The sequence below is a fragment of the Mchenga conophoros genome, linkage group LG7, assembly GCF_057382185.1.
Source record: "Mchenga conophoros isolate Kocher_MC1m ecotype Shallow Benthic linkage group LG7, M_conophoros_male_GT1.1, whole genome shotgun sequence".
Taxonomy (NCBI): domain Eukaryota; kingdom Metazoa; phylum Chordata; class Actinopteri; order Cichliformes; family Cichlidae; genus Mchenga; species Mchenga conophoros.
The window spans coordinates 9788580-9806654 of NC_140532.1; the positions used below are offsets into that span (position 1 = coordinate 9788580).

At 39.2% G+C, this 18075-nt stretch overlaps 2 protein-coding genes across 3 annotated transcripts; both read left to right on the forward strand.

Moving 5' to 3' along the window:
• The first annotated feature begins 475 nt into the window (after positions 1–475).
• On the forward strand, positions 476–2148 carry LOC146569577 (uncharacterized). Its single transcript, XM_085281963.1, has one exon. It carries the CDS (start codon positions 714–716, stop codon positions 1749–1751), a length of 1038 nt encoding a protein of 345 aa, XP_085138089.1. The 5' UTR covers positions 476–713; the 3' UTR covers positions 1752–2148.
• Positions 2149–5918: 3770 nt separating this feature from the next.
• Positions 5919–12137, forward strand: pdp2 (putative pyruvate dehydrogenase phosphatase isoenzyme 2). 2 transcript variants are annotated; one of them, XM_085281961.1, is made up of 9 exons: positions 5919–6041; positions 6442–6571; positions 6679–6870; positions 7394–7513; positions 7610–7896; positions 9900–10005; positions 10085–10321; positions 10417–10716; positions 10846–12137. In XM_085281961.1, the coding sequence occupies exons 2-9, from the start codon at positions 6494–6496 to the stop codon at positions 11119–11121; spliced, it is 1596 nt and encodes a 531-aa protein (XP_085138087.1). In that variant the 5' UTR covers positions 5919–6041; positions 6442–6493; the 3' UTR covers positions 11122–12137. The 2 variants fall into 2 exon arrangements, with proteins under 2 accessions (XP_085138087.1, XP_085138088.1); XM_085281962.1 differs by having other exon boundaries at positions 5969–6041; positions 6438–6571.
• Positions 12138–18075: the final 5938 nt, after the last annotated feature.

Sequence of the window (18075 nt, forward strand, 5' to 3'; positions counted from 1 at the left end):
ACAGCATAACAGTAAAAGAAGAATTGACTGCGTTACAGTCAGTGCGGGAGCGGCGGCTTTGCTCGTGCGCGATTCATTTGCAGTTTGGACGCACGTGAACATCTCCTGCCCTGACAGCGGCTGGAGGAGGACTATCCTCCGCCTGTGAGTGCTTTGGCACGAGCGATGTGCCCACGGCAGCACCCGCTGCTTGTTGAGAGTAACAGCGGTTTCACGTCAAAAGTCGTCATAAATAAGTCTCCAATAACACCAGAAAAAGCCGCCAGATTTGTCGCTAGTCGCTTTTTAGAAAAAAAAAAAAAAACGACGCTAAGGGGGTTTGAAAACTCCCTAAATATAGCGACAAAATCGCTAAGTTGGCAACACTGTTTGGACTGTTTTCAGGGTATTTAAAAAAATTCAAAACAAAACAAAACCGTGCATCACAATGGGTATTCTCTGAGCATGCGCAGAATTACGCACAGCTGTCATGTGATCCTGTGATCGAACAAAGGATCAAAGGCTCGAAGAGCGCTGACGTCAAATTCGCTGCCACAAGAGTCTATAAATAGCCCCTCTTCACCTTTGCAAACACAGTTTTACTTGGAACATTTTCAGAAACAGCGAGTTGTGTTTAACAAACCAGAAACCTTTCAGAAAGGGACTGCTTTTAAACTTAAACAATTAAGCAGACATTTTTTCTTGTCGACACTTTGCATTAAGAGTTTAAAGAAATGTCAAACGAAACATTTATGGAGCTTCAAATGAAAATTCAACAACTCCAGTTGAAGTTGAGCACCCTAAAGCTCAAAAAGAATAATTATAAAGATAATTTCCATCAGTCAAGAGATGAGCTTAAACACATGAAGGCTCAGGCTGAACAAAATCAGACACAGGTGGAATCTCTGGAGGCTAAACTCCAGGAACAGGAAAAGAATTTTCAGACAATGCACCATGACATGATAAAAAAAGAAAAGATAATAGAAAAACAATATAGGGAAATACTTCGGAAGATAGAACTCACAGTTGAGCTGAAAAGAGAAATTTGTACTCTTCAGCGCCGGGTGAGACAGACACTGGATGATAAGCAGTCACAGGTGGAATCTCTGAAGGCTAAAATGCATGAGAACACAACAGAAAGTCAGACACTGCAAATATTTTGGCTGGAAGAAAAAGTCAAAAAGCAAAATTTCAAGATTGTTCATAACGAAGATCTCATAGATGAACTTTATGAACATCTTAAAATTAAAGGAGAAATAATTAATAATCTTAAGGATCAGCTGAGAAGGGAGCAGGAAGAAAAAATATTAGCTGCTGTTCACAACATCACTGGTGAACCTCTGCAGCTGGAGAATCTTGCTCCTGAACCCGAGGATCTTTTTTTTCCGGCCTTGGAGAATCTTGCTCCTGAACCCGAGGATCTTTTTTTTCCGGCCTTGGAGAATCTTGCTCCTGAACCCGAGGATCTTTTTTTTCCGGCCTTGGAACCATCTCCTGACGTGGTCCCGACACAGCAGAATCTTGCTCCTGAACCCGAGGAGCTTGTTTCTCCTGTCTCAGAACCATCTCCTGACGTGGTTCCGACTAGTGGTTCATGGTGTCATGGTGCTAAACGCCTACTTAAAATAGGTTTAGGTGTTGCTGCAGTAGGCCTTATTATAGCTGCAGGTTACTGGGGCTTTTCAGTGCTTAACAGTGATTGCCTATTTAACTCTGTCTATGGCCTCGTTGAGCCATATTGCCACCTTGGTGATCGATTAGTCCCTTTTTAAAGACTAGTAATGATGGACTGCTTTTCATCCACAGTCCAGAAAACCATACGTTGTTCATATCAGACAACATAAGCAACATTTAGCTAACTTGTGCTCTCATTTTTCTTTTCTTTTGCCTCTCACCCCCCAGCCAGTCGCGACAGATGGCTGCCCCTTCCTGAGCCTGGTTCTGTCAAAGGTTTCTTCCTGTTTAAAGGGAGTTTTTCCTTTCCACCGTGCCTAGTGCTTGCTCACAGGGGATCATTTGATTGTTGGGGTTTAACTTGTTAAAAAACATAACAAATTAGGTGAGGGGTTCACATAATAGAGAGCACAACAAAAACTACAAATTTTTAAAAAATTTGTTAGTTGCAAATCAAAATAAAGACAACAGTTTCTGAAAAACATCTCTTACGGCTCTGTTTATTTGCTTAAATGAACACTTGTATTTTTTGTCATAGAAGAATATACATTGTCTTAAGTATTTAATAATTTTAAATTTAGCCCTGCGCTGCATGAGATAAACACAGACGGCTGTCGGCCTGGCGAGGGAAAGTTCCTCTTCAACCTCCAAACTCAACCCAGTTTGTTACTCGCAGCATCGCAAAATTAGACACAGCAATTTCTTAGAGTCTGGTTTAAGTCCTGAAATGACATCTCATTACCTGTCACGGTTCTGGGTCAGTTTGACCCAGTATTTTGAGTTGTTATGTTTTGGTGTGTTTTTGCATTATGGATAGTTTTCTTATTCTCTTGTGGTGCTTTTGTTGGTTATGATGATGATGATTATTAATCTATGTTTTAGTTCTTCTTGTTTAGGGATTAGTTCTTAGGTTTTGTGTTCTCATGTTTTTTGCTGGTTTAGTTCAGTGTCTAGTCTGTCTCTCTCTGTCCAGTCCGTGTCTTAGTTTAGTGTGTATCAGGGGCGGAGCGGGGGGGTGGCTTACGGGGCTTAAGCCCGGGTTGTTTTGTCAGAAGCCCGGGGTATTTTGGAGTGTAATTTTTTTCATAGTTAGATGCCTGGCTGACAACTGTATAAAACAAAAAGTACACACAATATTCGAAGCACATAGTGCACACTGTGGGAATTTACGACTGTGCGTGAATCCCCCCTGATATTGGTATGATCCGAGCTCAGGCACTAAGCGACTGAGCGAGGGGGCGGGGCAGCTGCTGCCTGTGAGTGCGCTGTTGGAGAAACAGAGCCAGCCATACTAAGGAGAGCTTAAGTTTGACCAGGTACCAAAGCAAATCATTCGTACCGTACAAATAATGTAAATATGACGGTGCATCACGAAAGATTGATATGAAACTGATCACTTGACCCATATTATGTTACTTGCTCTTCAAGTGAATCAACAAATGGCAAAATGAAAAGCCGAACAAATGCTATTTTTTTTAGAGAGTCTTAGCTTACGTGTGTTTATTTCATATTTTCAGTTCTTACCCTCCCCGACTAAATCGGTTTCAGTTATGTACTGAAATATAAGAATGGACATTAGAGGGTTCTTTCAAAGAAAAAACTCAGGTAAATGTTATTTCATATATTATGCTTTGTATGTTGTTCAGTATATTTCTATGCAAAACAAGAGGGATTTCAGTACACAGCAGGATATTCACATTTGTAACCAGATATTTACATACACTTTAGGGAGAAAACATAAAACATTTTTTCTGTACAACATCAATTTAGAGTAAATTTTTGTTTTAGATAAATATTGAAATATATTTTGAATTAGTTAAATTTCAGAATAAAGAGAGACAGAGCTGTCTATTTTTTATCACTTTCATCAAATGTAGGAGTACATGTACACTAAATTTATTGTTAATTAATAAGAAAACTGCAGACGATTCCATTCTGAGCTGAAGAAGCTTCTGATAGGTTAGTAGAGTCCATGTGAGTAAACTGGTGGCACAGCTGTGGATGCATATAAGGCAAAACACAGAGCCTGTTTTTTTGAAATGGGAAAATCAAGAGATATCAACCAAAACACCAGGAACAGAACTGTGGAGCTCCATAAGTGTGGCTCAAGTTTGAATACAATTTGGTGCCATTTGCAATTAAGAAATACAGACGATTTCTCTCTTTACTCTTAAAGTTAACAAATATGTTTTTATATTTATCAATCTAAAAAAATAAACATTTAGTCTGATTTGATGTTACAATTAAAAAAGTGTTTTTATCTGAAGAGTAAATATCTGGTTTCAACTGTATATTTGATGATTGTCAGCACAAAGAGGGAGAGAGAGGAGAACGAGGACAGAACAGAGATGAACAAGAGCAGGTGAGACACACATGTTAGTCAAATGGTTGTTTACCAAAAGTATCAGCGTATCATAGGTCCTCATGTATCTCGTACCTAGTGTTTCTTTTTAGGTTTGTTATTTTTCAAATTCTGTATTTATTAAGTTATGCAGGCTTGTTTGCACAACAAGGTTAAATAATTATATAAACTTTTCTCAATCTAAATAGTGGACTTTGGTAGAATTAAAAAATAAGTGTAGTGCAGGTCTATGATGATTTTTAGTGCTATCATCTAGTTCTGATTCTGGTTCTGTCTTGGTTAAGTCCTCAGTAGTCCTGATTTTGAACTGTTGTAGTCCTGTTTTAATTCTGGATCAGTTCTGGGTCTGGTTGAATTGGGGTTTAGTCCTCGTGTCTTGATACAGCCCCGACCTTGTTCTGCCTTGCTGCTTAATTAAAAAACTAGTTTAAGGTGTCCTGCACATGTGATATATATTTTTCCCTATATGAAGTCATTCTTTTTTGAACAGAGCCTATTAATCTTTCAGTCATTTCTACACCCCCCCCAAAAAAAAAAAAAAAAAAAAAAAAAAAAAAAATCCCACATGCATACTACTCTTTGGGCTAAGCCCCGGGTGTTTCAAATGTCTGGCTCCGCCTCTGGTGTGTATTGTTTCCTGTTTTATTTTGAAGGATTGTGTCTTATGTCAGTGTGTCCAGCTTCGATCCCCTGACTCGTTAGCCCCAATCTCTCCCAGCTGTGTCTCCCTCCTGTTTTCCATTCCCCGATTACTTCCCTGTGTATATTAGCCCTGTGTTTGCCTTTGCTCAGTGCTGCATCGTACCGTCGGATTATGCCTGTGTGTTTTATACTGTGTTCAGTATTTTCGTGTTCACTACCCTTGTTCAGTTCGTGTTTTAATTTCTCCAGCAATAAAGCTGAGCTTTTGAGTTACAATTCTGTGTTTGAGTCCTGCATTTGGATCCTCATCTCCGCCTGCCCGCACACAGAGCCCTCTATTTAAAATCCAACTCTTACCTGAACTCTCCTGCCTTTCTGTCTCTCTCGCTGCCTTGTAATGATAACTTCTTAAAGATGATCAATATAATGTTCGAAGAAAAATGGTTGACAATATCCATTCAACGCCAAAAACCAACTGCAGCATAAACAAGGAGGTCACTGAGGGAAGTTGACTGAAATGGACAAAAAAGAAAGAAATTTGATTGATTTGTAAATTTGTAGTTGAAACGGGTAGTTTGCCACTTGAGCCTAACGTTTAAATTATAATACAGTCTTGAGGAAAAAATATAACTAATTTTTTTCTTCTCTGGTTGAGCTCTGGTTGAAATTAAATTATTTTATTTATTCGTACAACATAGAGATGTTGTACGAATAAATAAAATAATTTAATTTTTCATTGTGAGTTGTATGTGAGGCGGCTGAACACAGGAAGGAGAAAAGGACTTATATCGATTGGTTAGGAATTGGTTACAACAAAGACTGTATCTTTAGGAAAAACAGGAATTGTGAGAAAGATAACACAACTTTTTGTTCTCCCAAATGCGTTGAAAGAGCCAAGAAGCAGTGGACAGAAAAATAGAAAAAGAAATTTAAAGATAAATGATTGTTTTTACATTAAAATCTATACCTCAAACAGTCACTATGAAAAATGTCTGAACCTTTTCGTCGAGATTATTTTATTGACGGCCTATAAACACATACAAACAACAGAAACAGATCCAAAGTGCTTTAGAAGCAGATATACATTGCAGGTCTCGAAAGAAAACTCAGTTTCAAAATACATATAAAGCTGAAAAATGTGTTTTGTTATAGTCACTAATTATTGTGGGAAGTAAAGATCACAATGATCGATTGTGTAATGGATCGACACCAAAAATTTGCAGTAGAGGTAAGAAAAGAGGAAGCATGCACCCCACTAAGCTCTACATCTACTACAGCAGAGCGCGATAACTGCTACGTCAGACGTTTCAGCACGTGACCGTCCTGTTATGATTTTGAGTAGTGATTCAATGGACATCGATTCACTCGAAGTTTTACGAAGTTTGTACGTATTTGGTTGTTCAGTTGACTTGACATATATCTTAAGCCGCTACATGTGTGGAAGTTTAGCTAGGTACAGGCTACTGGGTAACGCTAGTACGGTGTGGTTTTTAACCAAATGTTAGCGCAAGCTAGCCAGCTAGCAAGCTAACTTTACGTGTCATGTTGACAGCTCTGTGGTACGTGGCGGACTTGCACGTAATGTACCTAAATGTCAGAAGATGCCACTTGGGAGTGGCGTGTAACAAATGTATCATGTTGTTAATCTGAAACTGTTTGATCTATGGAGCATGTAAAATGCTACCAGCTTACGCTAGCCATTTAATTATCGCCAGGAACATCGTAGCATCACCATACACATAAGCAAATGTATAACATTTTTATTTTTTTCATCCTTGAGCTAGGCATAAAGGTGATTAGGCTGCAGCACAGCCTACCTAGAGTGTCGCAACAGCGATGTATGGACGTGTGTACGCCAGCATCCTGCAACGAGCGTCAAACTCACTCACGCTTTATTATGGTGCTCAATTCCAGGTTTGTCTGCTTTTATTTTATTCTTTCTTCTAAATCAAAGGCGGGTCTAGCAGAAAAGCTTTAGCAACCACTGCCCTAATGTATTTTTAATCCCCTTTCTTCCTCAGAATGCACACGCTGTAGCAATTTGCTGTTCTCAGTCTCACTTACCCCACTGCTACTTCTCATCCTGGGGTCCATCCAATGGTGATGAATCTGGGAATTTGTCTAAAAGCCAGCGACACCTCTCAACTCATCAGGATTTGGACTTTCAGCAGAGGAGAGTACAGATCAACAGTATTCTTAGATCCAATGAACAAGTAAGGGATAGCACACAGTCTTACCCAGCAGATACTTTAAACTTATTAATTAAATGAAAATACAACAAAGACAGAATATTGTGCTAATTTTTTACTAAATACCAGCGATATGCATCAAAAATATTGTGTTTACCGTTATGCCTATCACCTCTTCTTTTAGCAAAACTCTGAAAGTGTTTGGGAACTTAAAAATTTACTCACATATTTTGACTGGGTAACAATCTTTAGCACTCAGACTATCATGAGCTGGCCATTGTACAAAATGCAGAAGAAGTATGCACTAAACACTAGTTTTTACTTTTTATTCATTTATTGCATTTTGTTGTCAGCAACCTGAATGCTTGCCTCAGTTGGGTTGAAAAGAGTTCAGTAATTTTCTTTGCCATTTTCTTTCAAAAACCTTTTTCAGTTTGAATGTGAATATTGACGAACTCTAGTTAAGTGTCTTCATTTTAAGTTCATATTTATTATGTAACTGTTTTGGTAAATAGCTAAAGTAACACAAACCATATCTCTGTTTCAGTCTGTGAGTGTCCCAGAGTTTGATGGCAGGGGACTAAGTGTTGTGAGGAAGTTTGAGAGCAACCAGCTAGCTGCTAACACTCCTAATGAGGACCGTCGCAGTGCAGCCACCTGCTTACAGGCATGCAGTTTTTTCCCCCTTGCTATAGTGAAATCTGTGTTTTTTTTCCACTTGTTTCTTGTAAAATCAAATTTTATGTTTCTCTGTCTTCTCCAGTCAAAGGGCATGCTCTTTGGAGTGTTTGATGGCCACGGGGGTTGGGCGTGTGCTCAGGCCGTTAGTGAGCGGCTGCTGTACTATATAGCAGTTGCAATGATGCAAAGGCACAGCCTGGAAGAACTCGAAAAATGCATGGAGCACAGCAGACCTATTCCTCCCATCCTGCAGTGGTATAAACATCATACAGATTTTAATTATCGTGAATCTGCTTCCCTGTACATCGACAACCTCAGAGTCTTCTGGCAAGAATTACTGGACAGTGATGAACACGAGTCAGGCATGAGGTAAATGCAAATAAATCTTCTCTTCAGCAAAGACTGGGAGGAATTATTATTTAGCTTGTTTTATTGTTTCAAACCTAGTCCTTGATAGATGTAGCAAATGGTGTAAAATTATACAAATGTCAACGCTTTGACCCAGCTTTTAAAGCATTATCCAGTTTTTGTGTGTGTCAAATCAAATCAAAATCAAATCAAATCACTTTTATTGTCACATCACATGTGCAGGTACATTGGTACAGCACATGTGAGTGAAATTCTTGTGTGCGAGCTTCACAAGCAACAGAGTTGTGCAAATACAATAATGTAAACAAGCAAAATACAAGAATGGCTACATCTGAAACTAATAAATATATGTACAATATATAATAGTATATGCATTTCTGGATGTGTATACTAAATATTTTTCTACGTGTGTGTGTGTGTGTGTGTGTGTGTGTGTGTGTGTGTGTGTGTGTGTGTGTGTGTGTACACATATTTTACAAATTAAATAGAGTAAACAATAAATAAAATATATAAAATAAAATATACAGAGTGAGACATGTGCAAAACAGTGGCGTTACTGTACAGTACGGAGTGCATAATGTTAAAGTTCCAGTAGTGAAGCTGAGGTGTCTATGACGTGTTCAGCAGTCTGATGGCCTGATGGAAAAAGCTGTCTCTCAGTCTGCTGGTACGGGACCGGATGCTGCAGAACCTCCTTCCTGATGGAAGTAGTCTGAACAGTTTATGGCTGGGGTGACTGGAGTCCTTGATGATCCTCCCCGCTTTCCTCAGGCACCGCTTCCTGTAGATGTCTTGGAGGGAGGGAAGCTCACCTCCAATTATCTGTTCAGAGCACCGCACTACTCGCTGGAGAGCTTTGCAGTTGTAGGCGGTGCTGTTGCCATACCAGGTGGTGATGCATCCAGTGAGGATGCTCTCAATGGCACAGTGATAGAAGGTCCTGAGGATGCGGGGGCTCATGCCGAATCTTTTCAGTCTCCTGAGAAAGAAGAGGCGCTGCTGCGCCTTCTTCACTGTTTTGTTTGTGTGTACTGACCACGTAAGATCCTCAGCCAGGTGTACACACAGCAGCGCCGTTGATGGTGATGGGGGTGTGTACTTCTCTGCACCTCTGGAAGTCCACTATCAACTCCTTTGTCTTTGCGACATTGAGGGTGAGATGGTTGTCTTGACACCAGTGGGTCAGGGCGCTGACCCACTGTGGAGGGATGGATGCTGTGGTAGTGATAGAAGGTTTGAGTGGGGTTTAATAATACAGTTTAAAATAGGCTATATGCTTGTTAAAGGAACCAGGTGGGTGTGAAATAATACAAGCACAACAAGAAATAAAATGTTTATTGATATGATGGCAACTAACCTAAGCTGCAAACTTGTGTCTAGACGTATATGTATTTCCACACATTTGATAGATTTTTTAGTTTTGTCATTTCCCTCGATTACTTTTTAATTTTTATGCTATTTTTTGCTTTCAAACGGCCTTTAAAATACATAACACAAAGTGAAAGGAAAAACATGAATTTTCTGCAGTGATTGGATTTGTTGGCTCTGTTATGCTTTGAAAGTTATTTTGCTGGCATGATTTGATTCCACGTCTCAGTGAACACCTTCACTGTAACATGAAACACTTTTATATTAATGTGAGTGGTCTCTTTTATGATGAGAGTGCACACATCTAAAGGGCAATAGGGGTCACACAATGGACTGATGAGTATGAAAATGATCTAAATCATATTCTACTACTGAATACTAGTAGGAAATTTTAGACTGAGGTGACTGTAGTGCTCTTAAGTACCAACATCTAACCACTATATATGGAAAATATTTTTAAAGAATGACATCATCCCTGTAGTAGCCTTACAGAAAATTTGAAATCAATAACAGGACGCACTGAAGCCGTTTCAGCATCAAACACTTTACTAATACGTGTTGATTTATGTCTTAACTTGTCAGTTATCTGTGTATGCAGAATAGCACAAAACAAAAAGCCTGTTTTCTTTTTTTAGTCCTCAGGATGCTCTGGATTATGCTTTCAAACGGCTTGATGCTGACATCTCTCTGGAGGCTCAAGTTCCTCTATCCAATGACCTAATGAGAAGTACAGCCATTCAGGTAATAAGATACAGCAGTCTTCGGTCTCTAGTGTGTTTTAAGTTCATACAAGGTTGATACACATGCATTATCTGTCCAGGTTGCATTTGCCGGGTGCACTGCTTGTGTGGCCCATGTTGGCATGGATGGCATCCACGTGGCGAACACCGGTGACTGTCGAGCAGTACTAGGGGTGCAAAATGAAGATGGCTCATGGAGCGCTTTACCCCTTTCTCAAGACCATAACTCACAGAACCAGGCTGAGGTGGAACGCATCAAAGCCCAACATCCACCTTCAGAGAGCGACACAGTGGTTACAGATGACAGGCTGCTAGGGGTGGGTTTTTGTCGCCACATGCAACAGATCACAAATTTGTTTGCCATTCGGTTTAGAGAATGAGTCATTGGTTCAATTCTTTATCTTTCTGTCAGGTCCTAATGCCACTCCGTGCGTTTGGTGATGTGAGATTTAAATGGAGCCATGAGCTGCAGCAAAGTATTTTAGCCAGCCTGGAATCTGGAGTAGACCTTGACTCTCTTAATCTGTATCAGTACACTCCGCCTAACTATCTAACACCGCCGTACCTGGACGTGTCACCTGAGATCACTTATCATAAACTGAGACCCCAGGACCGCTTCCTGATCCTCGGTACTGACGGCTTATGGGATGAACTAGGGAGTGAGGAGGCAGTACGGCTCATTGGAGAGCACCTGAGTGGAATTCACCTACAGGTTTGTATGGAGTAACTACTTCACAACATGTAACTTTTAGATACAGCACTTTATTTAGACTTTATCCTGCAATCTTGACCTGAAAAAACAAAAAGGCTTCTAACTAACCTTTTTGTTTTTTTCTTCCAGGCTCCAGTTTCTCAGTCTGAGAGAAAGCTGAAGTTGGGTCAGATGCATGAACTCTTGCTGAAACGCCAGGCCCGTGCCTCCCCGGCTCCAGACACAAACGCTGCCACACACCTCATCAGACATGCTCTCGGCACTGGGGACTATGGAGAACTATCCCAGGAGAGGCTGGCGTCAATGCTTGCTTTGCCGGAGGATCTAGCGCGAATGTACAGAGATGATATCACAGTTACTGTGGTGTATCTGAACTATGATCTGGCTAGATCTCACCACAACTAATGGACAGAGAGAAACAATTACGAGAATTGGGCTATTCAGATTAGGACTGTAACAGTAAGTATTAACGAGACCCTTGATCTTTAGAAAATGAACTATTGAGATCATATTAACTATACAGATATGATAATACAATAAATAGTCTTGTAGTTTATTGTTTTATATACTTTTTATACAGTTTTGGTTACAAACAATGCCTATCTACACTCTTATAACTAGTGCAATTAATTTTTCTAAAAAAACAGAAAAATAATAAAGTCAACGATTCTTGGAGAATTGTACTGATAACATTTTTTTGTAAATATTCTGTATCTATGTTAATAATACAGTTTTATTGTGAATTCTTTTGGCCATGACAGTCAGTTAACATTTTCTAAAGGTTGTCACAGTTACAGCTTGCTATATAGACTGATTGATTTTCAGTGTTTACTTACAGTTAGCCTGAACAGACAAATGCAAAAGTAATCATCGGTCTGGAACTGTTCAGTTTAGCTCACAACACATTGTGAACCGATGCAGGTCAAAATACCTCCGGATCAAACTGTAGAACTACAACGAAACGCAGCACAGTCCCGAGTGACCAAAAATATAAACACACTGCAGCTCGTACTTTTCCGCATATCTGACAATCAGTTGGCCCACACATGCTAAGCCTGCTCAATGTCTTTGGAATAGAGGGTGGCCATCCATATGCTTTCTACAGAAACATCGGCACTCCAATTTGTCTGGTTCTTAGGAAAAGTTCAGTTACCAATTCATAGTTGCAGCATTTAATGGGTCACAAATACAGTTTTTGTTTGGAAAAAGTCCTTCAGTGTATTTTTGATGTGAAATAATGGTACCTCTCACTTCTATTGATTTTCTTATTGTGCTTTTGTTTTTCCATTTAGTCTTTTTTTTTTTCCATGTCCCTGTTTGTGTAAGCTGTGAAGTATCTTTTAATGAAGTTTAAATGTTTATTGTAATCGTGTTTTTATGTTTCCATTCCATTTACAAAATTAAACTAATATTACATTGAACAGATTGTATTTTTTTTCTGTCAGAAACATTTGGATTAAAAGAAGTTACAAGGGGACATTTAAATATTGTAAAGCATAGTTTTAATGTCCTTTTGCCTAAACCTGGAAAGTAGATAAGTGGGGTCAGGAGTTTTCAAAATAAACTCTGCTTGTCATGGGAGCCTGTCTCTTCTCAAACGTGTTTTCTAAACATGTGTGTGACATATTAGAGGAAAAAAGTTAGTCTGTAATCAGCCTAATGGTCGTACAAACATAAGTGAAGTTATTTTAATTGATGCTGCTAGTGGCTCACATTTTTCTGCTGGTCTCTCACTTACAATTGTAGAGAATATGAACAAATTCCACTTTAAAAAAAAAAAGCAGACCTCAAGCCTTTTTTGAAATGTGAAGTTGGAAACCCACATGTGTAAACACCCTCACCTGCAGGTCTGATGTATTCTTAATTCCAGTTTAACCCCTTCCTGTGGAAATCAGCTACTCGGCGTGTGAAGAAAGTGAAACGCTAAACACAAATACTGTAGCCGGTGGCAGTTAAAGAAGGCAGTCACAGACAGTTGCTAGGAAAGTTACTGCACTGATGGAGGACGTTTCTCCATCAGTTGTTTCTCTCGCTGCATTTCGAGATGTCTCAAATCACCTCATGGCCCTTAACACTTAGGTTTTTCTTTATATTTGTATAATATGTGCATCTTTATATACAATATTTTCACTTTTAAAATTTCTTAGTTTTTTGCATATTTGTCAAACCTACATGTTTCACATCACTGAACAAAATAGCGTTTTGTCTTTCCTTAGATATATTTGTTTAATATTTACATTTGTTTGATGTTCTGAAACATTTAACTGAGACAAATATGAAAAAAAGACATCAGAAAGAGGGTAAATACATTTTTGCAGGACTGTTTATTTAGTAGCATTATTGGTTTTACAAGGTTTGATTTATTTTGTTTGTTTTCTAAACCACTCAGGTTTGAAATGATACACACAAGCTCACTAGTATTTGTTTAAATGTCCTTAACCTTGAGCAGATACTTTTGATCCATGAACAAGCTTCTGAAATAATTATGTCTGGACACGTGACCACTCTTCTTGGGGGAATCAATTGTTCATTTAAATTGTGTGTTTTCCTGACACCATCCTGATATTTAGGAGTGGTTAACAAATTTTAAGTAGGGTTGAGTTCAGGGATTTGGAAAGGCCATTGTAGAAGCTTAATGTCAGTCTGCCTGTTCCAAAACCAGTTTTGATGTTTGGGATCATTGTCCTGTTGAAACACTCTACTGTCTCCCAGTTTCAACTGTATGGCTGTTGATTTAGGGTGAAGTTTGAGCATTTGGAGTTAGCCCTCCTACACTTTTTTTTAATTACGAGTACGACAGACAGCAAAACACCTGAGCACTACCATGCTTGACAGTTGGTACAGTTGGTACTCCTCCAAACATGCCTTGAACGAATCTACCAGTCGGAGTCAACCATGATCACTAATGAGAAGTTAACAGGCCTTGGCTTAGTCAAGTTAAAGCTATTGTAGAACATTCAGCACCACATAAACGGTTGAATGGTGAGGAAAAAAGCCAAGAAGGTGTTTGGTATTATTTAGACAGAGGAAGGAAGATGAGGAAATACGGGGAAGTATCAAAAAGAGATAAATTGGAAAACAAAAAAAGTAGACATGACTACTCGGAGGCTAGGAGTACAACAAAAAGCAAAGTAAAAGGCTTACAGTGAACTGTATGTGAACCTGGACACTAGAGAAGGAGAAAAAGACCATGGAGCTAGTTACGGTGATTAAGGACGGGGATAAAAATATGCTAACAAGTAAAGAGAAGAGAGAAAGTAGAAGGAGTGGTTAGCGGAGCTCATAAATAAAGAACACCAGAGTGAGGAGGGTGGATGGGGGACAGTTAGTGAGTTAGGAAGTGCAGAGGATTAGTAAGGAGGAAGTTAGGGCAACTATGAAGAGAATGAAAATTGGACAGGCAGTTGGTGCTGTGGAAGTATGGAGAGGGCAGTGGACTTTTTAACCTGATTGTTTAACACAAATCTCAGAGAGTGAGAGGATGTTTAATGGAAAAGAAGTGTATTGGTACAGATTTATAAGAACAAAGGGAAACGGGCAGAGCTGCAGTTACTAGAGAGCTGATGAGATATGGGAAAGAGCTTTTGAAGTTAGGTTCACAAGAGAGGTAACAATCGGTGAGGAGCAGCATGGCTTCAAGAAAGAGCGCTACAGCTGGAATGTGCTGATGACGAAGTATAGAGAAGGTCTCAAAGAGTTGCACTGTGTCTATGTGGATCTAGAGAAAATATGTAACAGGATGCCAAACAGAGGAACTGTGGTATTGTATGAGGGAGTCAGAAGTGGCAGAGAAGTATGTGAGGGTGGTGCAGAACGACAACTGGAGATACAGATAGGTTCAAGGTGGGGGTGGGATTTATCAGGGCTCAACTCTGAGCCCGTTCACAGTAGTGATGGACAAGCTGACAGATGAAGTCAGTTTAACAGTTAAGGCAGAAGTGTTCATGGGATACAGTGTTTGTGGAGAGCGCTGTGATGTGTAATGAGAGTGGGGAGCAGGTAGGAGAGAGCCTGGAGAGGTGGAGGCATGCTCTGAAGAGAAGATGAATGAAAGTCAGGAAAAACAGGATGTGTTTGTTTTATATTATAACTTACATTGTTTTCAGATCATAGTTTGTTTTTTAACACTTCACTATGACACATTTACACGTATATTGTAAGCTTAGCATTACTAGGATAATGTCTATTGTTGCTTCCTCAGTGCTTGGCATTTCAAGCTGCTCCTGCAGGGATCCAACCACAGTGCCTGAAAAATAGAAAAAGCTGCCCAAATAAAGTCTCCAAGAACGTAGATCTTGAGGTAATTTTAGAATTATTTGCATCGTCACATTTCATTGATTAAATACTATATCTGGTGCGACATGATGTCCTGATTCAAAAGGTCTTACACCCTCCCCCTGCAGCTTCCCATTGTGGAGTTTCCATTTGTGTCTGGCAGCTTGAAACGGATGAAGAGGGAGTGGGTTATTCCACCAATTAGCTTTTCAGAAAATGTCAGGGATCCTTACCCCAAAAATCTGGTGAAGGTAACTGCTGCCATGCAACCCTAATCCCACAGAAGTTGGATGCTGCGTAAAATGTAAATGCAATGATTTTCAAATCTCATAAACACGTATTTTATTTACAATAGAACATAGAAACATATCAAATATCAATCACGATCATTTTACAATTGATGACAGGAAGACAAATTTGGGAAATGCTCTTGTTACCACTGCATATCACCTTCGCTTGTTTTAACAACAATTCTTAGAACTTAGGAAACCAGCTTCAGTACTTTTGGGAGAGGAATGTTTCCTGATTTTGTCTGATGCAGGATTCTTGTTGCTCAACACTCCTGGGTCTTATTTTTTGATCCCGATGGGCCAAAAGCTTTCAGTTAGTGAAACATCTGGATTGCAAGAAGGCTAGTTCAGTCGACTATGAAGTCATGCTGTTGTAACAGCTCCAGCATGCAGTGTCACATTGTCCTGCTTTTCTGGAGGTGCTAGCTATATTTCTGGATCATGTTCACATATGGCTTCTTTTTTGCATGATAGAGCTTTAACCTGCATTTATCTGTGTTCACAGACAGTGATTTCTTTGCCCATGCAGTAATTTCAATGACAGAATCATGTCTATTTTTAATGCAGTCCTGCCTGAGGGCCTGAGGACAAGTGCATCCCATGTTGATTTTCAGCCTTGTCCTTTGGATGCAGGGATAAGGAACAAATTTGTAAAATGGCTTTATTAGACTTTCAAATCATTGCATTCGGTTTATTTTTTTACATTTTATGCGGTGTCTTCACTCTTTTGGAATTGGGGTTATATAAACCAAGTGATATTGTGTTGTATTCACCTCTGCTCAAATGACATTTTTATTTTTGGGATTAGCTGAAGTCCAACAAAGAAAAAAAGGTGGCCATAACTTACAAGATCACTGGACCAGGAGCAGATCAGCCCCCTGAGGGTGTTTTTACTGTTGATCGGCGATCGGGGATTTTGTATGTGCATATGCCGTTGGACAGGGAAAAAATACTCACAAGAGAGACTCACATGAGAGGATAAAACACACCTTTTGACTATGCTCAGTTTTGCAGTTTTTAATAGATGTAAACAGGTTAAAGCAAACATAATTCTGGTGGTTAGGAGAATGGTTTGCTAATGATTGAGAGAAAAGCAAATGGGAGATAGAGCTTAGAAAGTATTGAGTGATTGGATCACTTGCAGAGTTGGACGGCTGATTGAGGAATCCTGGTGGGCAGAAGGAGAATAAGCAGACCTGGAATGAGAGATTCTGTGTTGGTGATGCAACACTGGATAATGTATTACTAATGAAACTAACGAATAAAATAGAAGACTTAGGGGGAAATACTGATGATGTAATAAAATTGCAGTATCACTGCCTGAGAAAGTTGATGCCGCAGTCACACTAAAGTAGGGGGTACATTTTTCTGAGGCTTTTTCTACGGTGGCCCTGAAAGGTCAAACGCACTACAAATACAATCCTTCACATGTTTTGGTTTCTGCCACTTCCTCAGTGCTTCACTCACATTAATGTCTCCTTCAAAAACAACTTCCCTTGTTTTTTTGGTGAGATTTGTTTTATTCAACTTCCTTCGTGTTTTGTGTGTTGCAGCATTTTTATATGTGCTGGTGTGTTTGACCTATCAGGGCCACCATACTTCCCTGTTTTGTACATATGTTCATCTTGTGTTATAGGTCTATGACCTGAGCCAGCTCCACAGAGGGCTTGATAACCGTCCTGAAGTCTTCTGCACTGATGTTCTTCCTGCTGCACAGAGCTGCCCAAACTACCGCCTACAAATACAAGCCAATGCAAAAGCCAGTACATGCATTTAATAGCAAACCTTTGGTATATATGTAAAGATTTACAGTTTATATGACTGTAATATTTTCAGAGTCTTATATGTGCCTGTGGCTGTCCCCTCTTAGAATACATGTGCTGCAGACAGTGAACCCACAGCTCCTCCTTATGACTCTCCCCTGGTGTTTGACCGTGAAGGTAAAGGCTCTGAGGCAGATTCACTCAGTTCGATGAAATGGTTGAGCATTAATAAAAGGTGGCGATAAAGAGCCGAAGCTTCTCTGAGGGGAAGTCTACTGGAAATTTCATTTGCAAACAGCACCTCCTGGAGGATTAAATGAGGAATTGCTGTTGTCCTGTTGTCCTGATCAAGTGTGATACATTTTTATTTTTTTTATTAGGGTTTCTAAGCTAATTAATATAATGATTAATATACTTTTATGGTCTCATGTACTGGATTTATAGGTTTTAATATATGTAATATTTTTCTATAATATGTATCTATGCATGATCGCTATATTGTTTGACACAGAATATAAGATTTTGGTTTTTTCTTGTAATAAAAAGACATTTTTTTGACTATTTTCTATCAGTCATTGTCTTTCTATGCATGTACTTTATTTATGTGGAGTTATTTTAGGATATTTTTGTGTTTGAATGAAAAGAACAATCTTTGTATCTTTTGTTATTTGTAATGGCTCAATGATTGTTGGTAACCGTGTCCATTAGGTTCAGCCGGGACTTTTTTGAGGGTCATGCACACATGCGTAGCTATACTCCAGTGACCATAGCTGACTGTATTCTAGGGGCCAAAGCAGGCAACACTAAAGGAAATTTGAAACTGCTAGCTAAGGATAAATGTAGATTTCACATTGGCAGTAATAGCACAAATTATTTGTTTGATTAAAAAAAATATGTTCCCACAGATGTGTCATTAGGTAAAGAATCTCTAATAACTTCTTTACTTAGACACTTCCTCTCTGATTGATCTTTGATTTAACTTCTGTATTTTCAGTATTTTCCTCTAAACCATCATCATTATTACTTCAATT

Bases quoted from the DNA above. Each gene is read 5' to 3' on its own strand.
- LOC146569577 (XM_085281963.1), top strand. From the start codon at position 714: ATGTCAAACGAAACATTTATGGAGCTTCAAATGAAAATTCAACAACTC.
- pdp2 (XM_085281961.1), top strand. From the start codon at position 6,494: ATGTATGGACGTGTGTACGCCAGCATCCTGCAACGAGCGTCAAACTCA. The intron at 6,871-7,393 runs GTAAGGGATAGC...TCTCTGTTTCAG, and splicing joins TTCTTAGATCCAATGAACAA to TCTGTGAGTGTCCCAGAGTT. The intron at 10,006-10,084 runs GTAATAAGATAC...TTATCTGTCCAG, and splicing joins TGAGAAGTACAGCCATTCAG to GTTGCATTTGCCGGGTGCAC.